Here is a 15,003-nt window from a genome sequence, read left to right as displayed (position 1 = left end):
AGGACTGGTTCCCTGAGCTAGCTCGCTGCATAACCACCTAAATCGTAGGACCCAAAAATGAGTGGAACAGGGAGAGCGAGACTCTCCTCTTTGAGGCAATATGGATTTGTGTTGTGCAGAAGTGACCCTGGGAGGGACTGCAGCCTGAATCATCAATGCTCCTAGAGAATCAGGAGATAGCCACGTTGTCAGCAAGCACTGAAGTGAACAGCTTGTTTAAAGACTGATCCCTCATTTCAGGATTCTTGATCAACTCAAAGCCAAGTTTCAGATTTGTTCAGAAGTAAACCATAGAAGATGCAAATTCTGAACATCACTAAGAGCTGCTTCCAAAGTATTTTATTTCAGCTCCCACATAGACTATCCAAATATGGACTTTCTGAGACTTCTTGCAGTTATTACATTAGATTTTTTATGAAACATGGCCTATCTGTATGCAGAGGAATCTGCTCCAACAGACTGCATGGTTTCAAGAGCTAGAAAAAAGTATTTTACTCTGTTGGGAAGCATATGCCTTGATACAACGCTTTAAAACATACCTATTATTCCAAATTAAGATTTTTTTTAACAAACAAGGTGGACTGAGTTAGTAATACTACAGCTTTTGCCCACATATATGCAAATCCAGTAACATTAAAAATAATTTCGTATTATTATGCTGCTTTGGCAAAACTGTGATAAATAACAGGCCATTTTATAAACAAGACTGTACACAAATTGTTATATATAACCATAAATCAGAATCAGTTGCATCTTTTTCTGCTTCTCTTTTCCTAATTCCGTTCAGGATGATTTTGGTCCACTAATTTACTATATATATATATGTATCTGAAATTCTGTTCAGGACAAGCTATGATGATTGTGCATGCACATATGTATGTGTACAAAAAACTGACTGTTAAAAAGAAATCATGCTTGATTCACACAAGCTTTATTCACTTAACATTTCACCCAGCTCAGACTACGGAGGGAGAGTATCACTTTAGCTTTCATAACCCTGCATGCAGTTGTCATATTTATCCCACTAATACAATGTGGAATGTTTATGCATAATACAACTTGAACTGTAATCTGAATGTATTGCTGTGCATTTTTAGAGCGCCGTCTGCAAAGCTGGACTGGAGCAGAGACTCCACAGCCATTCCTTTAAGCCGTGTTTTCTTTTAACATAAATGAGTTACGCATACAATTTCATGTCGATTTTCTTTTTACATTTATTTTCCAGGTGTGAACAGAGGATGGACGCAACACCTCCAGACCCCTCCTGTGACTGATGCTGCTGTCCCCTCACAGGACCCACCTTGAAGCTGACCCTCATCTCTATGCATCCAGCTACCGGAGACGCCGTGGGCTCGTCTGTGCACCTGTAAGGGAGGCAGCTGGAGTTAAACTAACAAATACCGCAACAACCACATACGCACCCATGACTTCCTTCTGACTTTACGCCCCAGGTCTTGGCCTGACCCCTCAACACCAGCACCGCTCTCCTCCCCGATGACACAAGGTTCCCTACGTCAATCGTAACGTCCTCCTCTCCCTGGGGGAACTGCTGCCAAGCAGCTTCTAACACAGGGCTCCAAAGACACCTATGTCCAGGGACGTGTGCTATACACGGCTCTCCCCGTGCGATCCCTGGGACTCCTCGGCCGTCCGCCCGCCGCGGAACGGGCAGCGACCCCTCCTCCCAACCGCACCGCCCTTCCCGCCCTTTCCCGCGCCGCCAGACACAGGCTAGCGGCAGTGAGCCTCACGTCGCTACGGCGCATGCGTGTGCGCTCCGAGGAAGGCGGGGCTGGGTGGTGGCGTGCGCATGTGCAGGAGGCGGCCGCGGGAGCCGGCGCGCGGAAGGAGTGGGCGTGGGAAGTCGCGGTGAGCCGCCGGGCGGAGCGGGGTGGCGGGGCTGGCTCGGGCGGGGAGGGGGGCGGCCGGTTTCTGGCACCTGGGGGAGGAGGGGAGTGAGGTGAAGGGGCAGACCTGCTCCGTTCCGGTTGGGAATGGGTGCGGGGCCGCGCGCGGGGATGAGAGGCCCGGGGTCCCGGCCGCCTCCCGCCCGGCCTGCCGGGGTCAGAGTTGCCCCCTGGGCCGAGGCCCACCCTCAGCCTCTCGGACACGTGGCTGAAGGAGCCCTTAACCCGGGCTTCGCGGAGCGCGTCCGCGCTGGGGAGGCCGGGGGTCGTCCTTCCTCCTCAGCTAGGGCACGCCTGTGCCGGCGGTGTCCTTGTGGGGCGAGGGTGCTTGTAGGGCCTGAGGGGAAGCACAACGGTGCGAGTCCCTTCAGTTCTGCCAGCTTCCGTGATAAAGTGTAGAAAGATATGCCAAGTGTAGGTATTTTAGGACCAATGAACTGAGAGAAGTCCTCCTAAATCATCAAATCTAGCCATTAAATCTAACTTGTTGTGCTTTTGGTATCCTTATCTGGACTCAACTGGAATGTAAGTGCTTTTTGTCCCTCCTGGTCTGGCTGGAGTCACACGTACCACTTCTGTACAACCTTCCCAGGTCAGGAACATCCTGAATTGTAGCTTTGGCTGATGCTAGTCCTTGTGTCAGCATTGCCATTTAATCTAAATGAATTGTTTTGTGAACATGTCGCTCTAAACATCCTTTCTCTTGTGAACTCTAGGATGGGATCCCGTTAAAGATTTAAGACACCTACCAGTCAGTAGAGATGTAGGTTTTCATCCAGTGGCTTAAATGTGTTTAGTGTAAGTTGACATGTGCTAGGGTGTTTGAGAAGCAAGCAGGACTCGCAGATACGATGTGATCAACAGGTGATTCATGCTTTTCTGGAGTGCAGTTGGGCAGCAGGGTGGAGAAGCTGAAGTACCTCATGGCTTTAGATGCGTTTAGGACACTGAGTCAAGCTCAGTTCTAATGCAGTCAATGGACCAGAAGAGCTGTCTTTTTTTCTTAAATCCACGTGAACTTTTCAGCCTTTTCTAAAACTCTTTCCCTCCTTGTTTGTCCTCTGTTTTGGAGGCTACTGTCTAATTTTTTTTCTTTTCATCTTTAATATTTATTCCTAGCTCATTTTTAGAGACCAGGCTTAATCAAGCTATTCAGTTTTTTGTATCTTCATTCCATTTTTAATAGATATCTGAATAGGTACAGTGGAGAGGTGGGCAGACCTGTCCAAAGCTGATCTGATAAAATGGGCCAAGGCTATTTGTATGATTGCCTGTATGGGAAATAATTTGCCTGATACATATGATTATGCATTTGTTTTTTCCATAGCTGCATTACTTTGATTTCTCATACTTACTGTGTGATTGACTTGTTTATTTTTCAAGTTGCTTCAGACTTACAGTTTCTTGATATGTTACTGTAGTCCTTGTTAGGTGTGATATGATTACTTACAAATACGTGCAATTTGAAGTACTGAATTTCATTATTTTGGCATTGCTTCTGTTATCGGGGTTATCCTTTTTTTCCTCATTAATTCCACTTGTTTTTCTATTGATGATTCTACAATCCCAATTTTTACTTCAGAAAACACTGAAGGCGAAGTGTAAAAATAAAAGGAAAAAATCTTTCCTCAAATGTATTTATGGAAATACTTAATAGAGATTGGTTCCAAAACGAACTCTGTTATAGAGTATTTCCATAAATACATTTGTATTTATGAACCTCCTTGTAGCCCAATAGCTCCCCTGTCAGTGCAACCCAATATTGCTTTTTTTCTTCAGAACGGTTTGTTTTCCATTTCCCATGCTATTTCTGATCTCCTTCTGCTAACCTAATCTTTTCTCATGTGGCATTGTACTTATGCCCAGCATAACATATTTGGCTGTAAATACTTATATTTAAATGTGTTTGGAGTACTTTGTTTATTATCTTTGACTTGATAACTTACACATATTCCTATCTGCTGATGAGATATCTTTATTGCTCTACCTAAATTTCCAAACTTTCTTTTTGCCTGTTAAGTTGTTACATTTGACAAAGTCAGAATCCAGCTCTTGAGGTTACTTCAGTTCTCTCTCTGCATGTTGTTCTTATCACTGAAGACAAATGTACCATCTTTCCAGCAGTTTTAGATGCTGCAGACAAAGTAGTATCTTTGACTGAGGTGTTTTTCCATATTCTATCACTAAAATCCAGCCTTCCCAGTGTTTGGGCAATCAAGACCCTCAGTCTTCCTTGACTAGTCCTTGTCTAAAAGGTAGACTGTAATTAATATTATGGCTTTATCTGACTGATTTGGGCTCCTGTTATTTTTAAGGAGTATTTCCAGTCTTTACCATCAGCTGGATTTTCTTCGTATGCCTCTGCTGCTTTTTAGGTTGGGGTAGGCGTTCCTGTTAACATCTGAAGAGCTATTATTTTGTCATCCTCATCTTTCCTTCTGCCCTACCTCTTCTCTGTTACTTATAAATCCTGGTTTATTGGCTGTCCAGGGAGGTGATGATCTATGACTAATCTACTTCCCTCATTTTATTCCCTTGCTACTTTTAAATGTATATAAAACCAGAACTAAATATGTATTTCTCCAGTTAACTAAACTATGACAATTCTTTGTTATATTGCTTTGCTCATACCCGGTATGCCTTTCCCTTTTTATTTGATTTTTTTTTTGATTCTGTCTGGTGTGAAAATGTCTGTATAATGCCTTACACAGTAAAGTTTGATTTTGATGAAGTCTTTTAAGTCTATTATAATTACACCATTATCCTGAGCTACAATGTCTGTTTATATTTTATGTCAATTCCTGTTCATTTTCCTCCTTTAGGTATATGACAGTAAATGATAATTAAAACGTTTTATTTTCCAGATCACTTTATTTCTTGTCTCTGCACCTCAAATGGGACATGCGTGTTTAGGTGACTAACTACAGTAACATCAAAATGCCTAATCTCGAACATCCAGCGTACCCAGCTGCTACACTGCTTCACTTGGAAAGTTTGGTGCCTTGTCGAGAATCCCAAGTGTCCATGTTGTTGTCAATATTTGGAGAGGTAGTGCTTTTTGTATTGTACGTTTGACTAGAACAAAGACATTCTGCTGTCTCAGAGGGGAGAGTAGAAATTTAAGGGCATTTTCATGATGTCATTATGAACATACTTTGGTTGTCTCTTTGTTGTTTGTTTTTTGTTACCCATCTTTAACATTAGTGTTTGGCAGCTAGATTCTAGTAAGTTTGAAGGTTGAAAGCTGTTTTGCAGCTGGAAGGACCCAAACAAACTTACAGCTATTTGTGCCTTGCTGTCTCTGAAGCCTGATTTCTCCATGACTCTGTTCCATCTTTGCCAGTTAGTACCAGGAAGTGAGTCTGTCTTCTTCCCTGGTCTAAAGTTCTGTAGTTCTGTTGCTGGCCATAAGATTTGGAAATCACTGGCTTGTTAATTGATTCTGTTACTGCTTGGCAAAGCTGTAGTAAAAGGTAATGGAGATTTTTATCTGCAAACTTAAAAGCAGTTGATACATTCCTTTACATTCAGTTAACAAAATGGAAATTAGTATCTGTTTCTGGTTCTGCCTTTAATTATAGATAATAATAATTACATCAAATTACAGCATTTAAGTTTTCCGTATTTATTACAAGCATAGTGGCAACAAGTCATCTTAAAAAAAAAAAAAGAGATACTTAAATTCTTGTTAAATATGCAGGTTAGAGTATCTGCATATCTTGCACAAGAGTGCCTTCATCTTGGATTAATTGAATATTACTGGTTTTCATAAAAAGTGTTTGTCAAATTTATTTTTGTATTCATTTTTTAAGTCAGTGTACAAGATTCTTAGAAATGAGAAAAACACAAAAATAAATACCTGTTCAGAATGAAATAAAAAGAACAAGTTAATTATTTTCCTTGCATCTTAAAAAAAAAAAAAAAAATCCATGAAATATACAGCATCAATACCATTAAATAAATAGAGGTATTATATCAAGTACTGCCTTGTGAGAGAAGAGCGAGCTCCTTTACCATCTCCTCCACCAAACCACTTAATTCTTTTCTGCTTCATGCTAATGGAAAGAAAAGCAGTTTGCAGTGTTTGCAGAAGTTAGGACAATGTAAAGCTTGCAATTTGTGCTTGCCGAGATTTTGTTTCAGTTAGTTAACTAATTTGAATTAAAAGCCCACTGCTTTTCTCTCTGTGTGTGTTTTTGTTGTTTGGTTGGTTTGGGGTTTTTTTGTTTGGTTTGTTTTTCCCATGAAAAATGTATCCTCATGTTATAGCAGTTTCACTGGTGGCTTTATGTGATACTTGATTCTTGGGACTTATCCTCCCAGCATTTCAGTAAAGATGAAACATAAAACTTGGTCACGTTGATTCCATAATAATTGGCATATTTTATATTTAATGCCTCAATTTAAAAGATAACTTTTCCTTTGGAGGGGAACTTCATAGATAAATCTTATATTTGTTGAATGAAAAAGAAGAATTGAAACAGCAATAACTTTTTTTCCCCCCCCTAGCGTCAGCAGTTTAGTTTTCCATCCATCTTTATCTATGGACATACATCTAGTGGAAAGACTTATGTGATGCAAACTCTTCTAAACACCTTACAGGTAAGAATGTTCACAATGGATATTGAATTCAGAATTTATTTGTAACAGATGGTCCCTCAAACTCGCTTCTACTTTCTCAAAATGGTTTGTTTCCTCAGCCATTTCTGCCTTCTTGATTCTTCTCCTCCACTTACTGTGTGATGAACGCATTGCTCTTCTCACTAGTGCACTTAGGATAAAATGAAGTTGTATATACTGAGATATAATATAAATCATAATAACTTTTCTAAGAAAGTTTAAAAAAGAAAAAAAGGAGCCAAATTTTGTTCAGCTTGTTCCCTTGCCTTAACCTGAAATGACTCCAGTGACAAGTACTCCTATGATAATTCCAGTTCAATCTGAGAGTCGCTTATACTATACCTTTTTTGAATCTTCTTGTAATTCTCCTTTAAACTAATTTTACTTGTATATGAAAAGAGTGAGAGAGTATATGAAGAACAGTGAGAAGAATTTGGAGTAGTGGAATTTTGTTTTATTTGTTTTGTGTTAACAAACTAATTTTAATTAAATTCAGTTGGATGTGTATGATCTATTTAAATGTCAGCCTAAGAGCTTGAACTTATTAAAGTTGTTAAAAGCATTCATAGCAAACATACAAGCTATACATGTTTGCTGAAAAAAAAAAAGTGAGTCTGAAATGGTGAAAATCACTGGCTGAATACCAGGCAACTGCCATTCTTTGATACTGATAGTTGTTTTTACAGACTCGAGGTGAATGTTGTATTTGCTGAGTAAATTTGGTTAGTTCCGATCAGCCCTCTTATAGAAGCAGGAAAATCTGAAACTTTGAAAAAGAAACAATGCAGGAGTTCTGAAATGTTGGAGCAATGTTGCATAGGAACAATTGATGTAATTTCTGAACAATAGATGATTATTCTTTTGCTTAATCAATCAGCTCTAAATGGGAAAAGTGTAGTGATAGTCCTCTTTATTATTATATTTTCAGAACCTATTTGAAAATAAGAATTTTGTGCACTTTAATTCATTCTAGATCCTCCAAACACAGCTTGATACGCATCGTAAGTTAAAAACCCTACGAGACAGGATGCTGTTCACAGTTTCTAATGTAATAATAAAATAAATTCTCCAGGTGTGTTTGTGTTTACTAAGCTCGGCATTGCCAGGTCTTTTGCTGGTGGGATGGCTCTTATTCTCCCATGCCAGTACTGTTTCCTCCTCTATGAGCATCACTTTCAGAAATGTTAGGGCTGTATGTTCTTTTTCAGCTTCGCCATCTAACATAAACTTCCTTTGGATTCCTGCTCTTAGGAAACAGTGTAGGAGTAAGGAGGAAGTAGATCAAGGAGGACTGATAAGACAGGTGGTGTTGGAATATGTGAAGTGGAAACTACTGAGAATTCATTGTACAATTTTGAATTTGGAGCCTTACATTCCTAGGAAGCTGGGACTACAAACTCTCTTCCCCTCAGTTGTTAAGGAAGAAAACTACTTCAGTGCTGTCCACTGGGGGATGAGTTGGAGCCTTGATGATTAATACTGGAGCTGCTATATGTTACTAACCTGAAGTAGGAACTTTGTCATGAATGGACTTACTTCAATTGCAAGGGCTGCAGGCAGAAAAACCTACTCTTTAAATGCCATGTGAGAATCTGAACTACATAAAAGTAGTGGGTCATTGTGGCTGAATGCATGTTTCTTACAAAAATAGTTGTCTTGGAGAATGATATAGAGAGGTATGGCCCTTAAGTCCATTTCAGTCACTCTGGTAAGTGCTGGCGGAAGACTTTTAAGCACTAGGTTCTTGCCACTTTTGTGGCCCTTCTTTTTCTGTTAGCAAATGTGTATATTCATGCTAGTTTTATTCCTTGTTCTAATTTTTCCCAAAACGTGTTTTAAAGTCTTCCTAAGTTGAAGGGTGTCATCACAGAAATTTCCATCTAAACCTGTTAATGCCTATGTTTTTCAGTCACATACTTCAGGGATTTGAATCCAATGACAGGTGCCTAAACCATGAATTTCCACTTCTGTGTTCTCATAGCCCTGATACTTTCGGCTTGTCCAGAGTGCACTTATCACATACGTGCAGGACTGGGTTTTATGCAAAAATCCCCTTCATTAAAGATTCTGAAGAGGGAGAAAGGTGGAAGACAGTGGTCATGATCCTCTTCCATGCAGTAGCCGTTCGTGCAATGCTTCTAACACTGTGCTACCCACTTGCAACATACCCAAAGATGTGGCCAGACCCTGGAAAGGAGTAGGATTTAAGCAGCAACTGTTTCTACAGAACTTTCTATTGCCCAGTATAGCTGTCTCCTATATAATGTGGTGTTGTGAATCACATCTGAGGCACTCAGTTTTCCTTCTGCTATGGAGGTGCAGCACTTTGAATAGGTGCTTTTGGAGATGTAGGCCCTTTCAAAATCATAAGAAAGCTTTTTATTACATGCTGTTGGAGTGGATTGCCAGCATATACCCACACTTTCCCACATCTGCTGAATCATGTGCCATATATTGTATTTTAAGTAGAAAGACTGGAATGAAGTACTTAGATTTTTTTTTTTTTTTGTTACAGACACACACATTCCTGTATCAGCAGTTTAATTTTGCAAGTAATGCATATGTATTCCAACGACTAATGTTTTCCAGAGGTTTTAATGTTCACTGTAAAAAAGAGCATATGCCTTACCAGAGAGTATGGAGCTATGCAAATAATCTATTTCTTAAAAATAACGTTGCTAGAAAACTACCTTTTTTGCCTTACGTAGGTTTGAATACTGGTATTTTGTAGTCTATAGTGTCTTCTATTTATAGACAAATGACCTTAACTTTTCAATATTACTAAATTGGTACTTACAAGTACATTTTATGGATTGCCATAAAATGCATCTTATACTCTGCTTTTTTCACATGCTCTTTGCTCTGAAAAGATCTGGTTTTCTAAAGAATGTTCAGCGCAAGCAGGCTGATTACACGTGTCTGATATAGAAGCTTACACTTTATCATTTGTATGCATGAAAAACATTCAGAATGATTTTGAGGAGTGTGCTTGTGGATTACTTTCTTTGTAATATAAGTTTGAGAAGTTCATGTTATCTAGACACTGTAATTTGTAATGGACTATTTTATAATACTGTAATGTGTTAATGATTGCTTAACTTTTTTTTAGCTAAATGCTATTTGGTTTTCTTTTTATGTATTGCTCACAATTTTTAAACATAGAAGGTACACTGTGTGTTTCATATGAGGATTCATCAGATCTCTCTTTGTGATATATTTTGACTAGGTACATAAGTAATCATTCTTTTTTGGCAAGGTTTTTTGGTTTATGCTCTATATTGCTCTATATTGGCAAGGTGTGGTTTCTTTCATTGTCTCATCTGGAAGAGAAAACTGATTCTGGAGTGTTTACACTGAAAAAGCCAAATAAAGTTGTATCTTTTTTTTAACCTCTTCAGCTTCCTCATGTGTTTGTGAACTGTGTGGAATACTTTACTTCACGACTTCTTTTAGAAGAAATTCTCATCCAGTTGCAAAGCTATTCTTCTGAGACAGAACAGACTTCTCACGTGCCTTGTGATACTTTCAATGACTTTGTACGTCTGTTTAAACAAGCTGTTGCGAGTCGAGAGCTTGAAGATCAAACATTATACATTGTAAGTAATTTAATGTTTCAGTTTCATTTCTGTTAAGAGGGTGTGAGTAATTGTTATCGATAATTTATATGTGAAATTATAGAGCAGTTTTCACAAAATTTCTCCGTGGACCTCAGTCAGAATCTGTTGATAGTGGTTAGATTCTTTCAGTTGGTTTACTGGCTTTAGATGAGGTTCTGTATTTTTCTTGATTTTAGAACTTTTTCTACACAAAAACTGTATAGCATAACTAATAACATAAATTATACTGCATATTTAAATTGGGTATGTAATAGTATTACAAAATCCTTAAATATAGAGAGCCTATATTTGTTTTATAGTTAGTAAGTCATGCTTATCTGTTTCCTTGTGAAGATAGCCTCACAAATGAGAAAGCAAAGGTGGGAAGCAGGGCAGAAGCGAGTTACGGAGCACGCAAATGATGAATTGGTTGGCTAGAATAGGTTAAAGTTAGAAGTTGTATTAAGAAACTAAAATGCGTAATTTCCTCTGTAAAAGTGCTGTTGAGATCTTACGTCTTCAACTATACTTGTGGCCCTCAGAGACAAGAACTGTAGTTTTAAAATTAAGATGGAAAAAAAGACTGCAGTGAAAAATTTGATGATATACTCAAGTGGAATAAACAGGCAGACCACAGGAAAAATAATCAGAATTTAGATCCCAGGAATGATTGAATTAATGTAGTACTAGAACACTAGGGTTTGGTTGTTTTGTTTTTTTTCCCCTGTGATAATCTTAACTGCATAAAGGAATCAAAATTTGCAGACATCTGTAACAGCATTTATCGTGCCGAGAGATGAACATAGAAACAAATTTCAGGCATACAAGAGGTCTGAAGAAAGGACATAGACTCCTCAAAACTACTTTTTTTTCTGGCTCTCACTTGGTTGAACAAAACCTATTATCTTAGAAATATGAAAGCCATAGTATTCTTGATGCGTAACTGTATATGCATTGTGGACCTGCAAAAGACGTGGACTGAAATTTCAGCACAGCAGTAGGAATGAAGGTTTTTTTAAAAGAGGTGAAATTGATTATTTAAGGAAACATGGAAATGGTTCAAGATTGAAAGCTTAATGACCCTCTGCATGTTTCTCATAGCAATCAGTGGGCATACTGCTTTTTTTTTTGCAGTCAAACAAGAAATTCATAATTACACTGAACATTCTTCATTCTGTTTCACAGGTTATAGTTAAATAAGTTTTATTTCTATTTAAAAATACTTAACTGCTGAGTTAAATAACTTCATAGTACGTTTAGTGGAAACAGTACTATCTCATAGTTTCCTGCAGCTCATGAGGTTAATAAATTTGACATGCTTAAAAATTGAATGAAGAAGAATGCACTGGTACTTACAATAGATAAGAAGTTATATATAGATAATTCATTTTAATTTACCATCACAAAAGTGGTAATGGCATCCTTCAACAATTCCATAAGAACAAAATTTAGCACTAAAATAACCTTTAGGGAATTTCACAAAATACTTTATATAGTAAAATTTTACTTTCAGATTAATATTTAGATTAAAAACCTGTTCTACATCAGTAAAGAATGCTTCATGTGTTATATGACAACTAGTATCAGAAAATTAGAAAGTTCTTGAACAACGGTTATAGAAAGCAAACCATTAAATACCTAGAAAGGTTCAATTGTATCACATAAATAGTTGCTGAATCAGAAGAATTAAGTATTAAATTAGTATTCCAGTTCTGTTCTGTGTGGGGACAGGAATGGGGGATATCAATTAATGTATATTAACCTGTGTCGTCTGGATTTATTGTAGAGTGGTTTAAATTGAGACTGATGGAAGACCAGCATGCTGGCAGCATAAACTGGCAATGCTAATTTATTCTATTTCATTTTGGTGGTAAATAATGTAATATTTCAGCCCAATTAACTCATAGCAAATTAAGATAAATATTTACTTTCAAGCAAAGGAGTCTAAATGTTTCTCTTAACCCAAGCATGGGAGCTGAATGCTTGTGATTACTTATGAAAAATGAATTTATTCATTTTAACTGTCTGAAAAATTGAAGCAGATAAAACTTGTAGTCATTCATACATTTACAATATTTAGTACTTTACAGAAGTAACAAGCTGCTGTTTTTAATATAAGTCAGCAGACAGTTCTAAAATGTATGTTTTTTTAAAAAAGCTGAAGGGTGACAGATCTATATTAAAACTAAAGAATAAGGGGTGGATTTATAGGCCTGTGGGTAGGCTGTTTCTGTGAACCACTTGACATATTCCACAAGCTAGGGTCACAGTATATTTTATCTGCTGTAAGTAGAAACTCTAGTTTGTTTCCCCACTTAACTAGAAAGTAAGATCTACTTAGGTCAAAACCTTAAAGCTTTGTGTTCGGTAGCTGCATGTCACTGGGTCCAATAAGCAGTATTTTATTAGTAAAAATATGTAGCCTCTGTGAGGTCAGTAACGTAAAGCGGTCTTCACTCCTGAAATTGTTTATTATATGAACCGAATGCAGATGTCAATATAAAATCATATGGTGTATTGTAGTTTTAAATAAATTCCCAAGAAATGTGAACTATTATTGCAGAGATACTGCTCTTTCATTATTATTTTTTTTTTCCTGTACGGTGTGATTTTGAAATACCGTTTTCATAAAATGTTTCTTGGTTGTCCACATAAAATTCTCTTTCTTACTGTGGGCAACAGAAATGATAGATGTCTTCATATTTTGGTGTGGGGAGGAAATGTGAAAGAATAGAAAAATACAATTTTCTAGGGACCTGTAGTTTCTCTTTCAACAGCAGTAATTCAAAAGAAGTAATGAACTTCAGAATTTAGATTTATATTGTGAGTAGTAAATAGAACACAAAAGAAATGTGTTTCTATTATCTTTTTTCATTCCTGTTAAGATTTTAAGTGTCCTGGGAATATGAAATTTTTTTTGTCAAAGGATAACCATGCATGTTTTCATGCTCCTTATTTTTTTTCTCTAGGCTCCAAAGTGGTAGTTGTTTAGATAAAGTGTTTCCTGTTTTAAGCAGTACGTATGCTATGTATCTGTTACTGCTATGTGGGGTTTGAATACAATACAATAAATCCTGTAAATTTCTAGGCTGTGCACTATGGCAAGAAAAGTTTCTTTCAAAATTCAGTTGTGTGAATTCCAGATGACAGCTAACTTTTTGAAAATATCAGCTCTTACTTGTTTCTGAAAAATAATTTCATAGTGGGAAAAGATAGCTCTCCTACAGTAAGCGTGTTGATATAGTGCTACAGTACTACACATAATTTTTAAATATAAGAATAATTTTGGACAAAAATTGAGGTTTCAGTGGTTGTTAATGATATCATGGCTTTGTCAGTGATATTCTTGACTAGTATACTTATGTTTTAATTCTTACTGCCATAAGGCATGAGAATGTTGCTTGCCTGGGGATTGTATCTTTTTTTAGATGGCAGAGCTGCTTGGGCTTCCTGGAAGCACACCTGAAGCAATAATCTCTCTGATGTTGCTTGTTTAAGAAGTCTTGATACTTAGGTGGTTTCTGCTGTCTAAGAGCCATTGGTGAAATGAGTTTCCAGCATCTAAGAATTAATTTTAAGTCCATGTGAGAATGGAAGTTGACATTGTCTATATAAGATGATCATTGTTTTGTTAAAAGGTACTGGATAGAGCAGAGCAGCTGAGGGAAATGGAAGTAAACATCCTGCCAGGGTTTCTTAGGCTTCAAGAGTTGGTAAGTGTCTGGGAAAAAAATTAATGTCCTGCATATTGAAAGTAACTGAACACGTGATATCTGTCCGTCTAGGCTCACAGATCAAGGTGAGTGATTCTTTAGATGAGAAAAGTTGCAAAATTAATCCTCCCCCCCTGCCCCCCAATAATCAACTGGCAGTCGTCAAAACTAGAAACCAAACCAGAATTTAAACACTGGCAGGTTTTTCTTACATTCTTTTTTTTTTTTTTTTTAATTCTGTTTAATAGTATCTTGTTTTATGAGACCTGATCTGTTGTAGATTCTTTGGAGGCTGGTGTCAGATACATAGATGTCTTTTCCAGAATATTTTTGTTTTTAAGAAGAATGTGAAATTTTTCTACTCTTCATTTAAAGTTTTGTAATAATTGCAGAAAAAAAAATCTCAGGCAGACTACATGAGGAGAAGCTTCAACATAGCTCCTATTAGCTTGGTACAAATAGATAAATAAAACCCCTTTTAGTCAGATGTTTGTGTTGGAATCCAAAGTCTGCTTCTGAGTCAGCTGCTGATTCAAGAGAGCCCAACCACATTGAGTGAATTCGGCGTCGGAAGCGTGAATTTGCAACTCAGGAAACATTTGTTTTCCTCAACTTTCTCCCATGTGAAACTTCAGAACATTGCATGGTGGCTGGCTTGAGGATGGTCAGTAGACCACCAGCTATTTAATTGTGACTGGAGCTGCACAGCTTGGCAGCTGTGAATGTGCTTTATGATGGCAGAGAGTTTTTACACTTCTACTGGAATTGTGCCACAGTATGTTTCTGATTGGAGTAAACCACTGTATCTTTTCCCCTCTCACTTCTGAAGTATCAAACTTATGCCTTGGAATAAGGAAAAATGGTGTATTCTCTGAAAAGGAACTGAAGACAAAACCAGAAGATGGCGGTACTTTGAACTGTCTGAACATCTAAATAGCTGAAGTTATACTTGTTATCTCAAGACTTTTTTGTGTGGTACTCTTAATCTTCTGGTGACATTGATTTCTTTATTTACTGAATGAAGACTGATTCACAGCTGTGTTCTTAATCCTGGCAGCTGGTGCATTTTCTGGCTCTTTTTGTCTGTTCTGCCCATGTTCTGGATTTTGCTGCCCCTGAAGCAGAAACAACCTGTCTGAGGGAGAGAAAGGAGGAAAACTTAAGCCT

General features: G+C 37.7%; 1 protein-coding gene across 4 annotated transcripts in view; it reads left to right on the top strand.

Moving 5' to 3' along the window:
- Window positions 1-1,806: 1,806 nt before the first annotated feature.
- ORC5 (origin recognition complex subunit 5) overlaps window positions 1,807-15,003 on the top strand; it is a 77,377-nt gene continuing 64,180 nt past the window's right edge. For 2 of the 4 annotated variants that reach the window (XM_076328256.1, XM_076328248.1), the window contains exons 1-5: window positions 1,807-1,869; window positions 4,772-4,955; window positions 6,417-6,509; window positions 9,926-10,123; window positions 13,762-13,836. In XM_076328256.1, the coding sequence (XP_076184371.1) occupies window positions 4,845-4,955; window positions 6,417-6,509; window positions 9,926-10,123; window positions 13,762-13,836 (477 nt within the window). In that variant the 5' untranslated portion in view covers window positions 1,807-1,869; window positions 4,772-4,844. Of the gene's footprint in view, window positions 1,870-4,771; window positions 4,956-6,416; window positions 6,510-9,925; window positions 10,124-13,761; window positions 13,837-15,003 lie in introns of those variants that run through there. The other 2 variants (XM_076328265.1, XM_076328275.1) reach the window with 2 other exon arrangements.

The sequence above is a fragment of the Aptenodytes patagonicus genome, chromosome 1 (genome assembly GCF_965638725.1).
Source record: "Aptenodytes patagonicus chromosome 1, bAptPat1.pri.cur, whole genome shotgun sequence".
Classification (NCBI taxonomy): domain Eukaryota; kingdom Metazoa; phylum Chordata; class Aves; order Sphenisciformes; family Spheniscidae; genus Aptenodytes; species Aptenodytes patagonicus.
The sequence above is the reverse complement of the archived record's forward strand: the minus strand, read 5'-3'. Positions and strand labels throughout refer to the sequence as shown.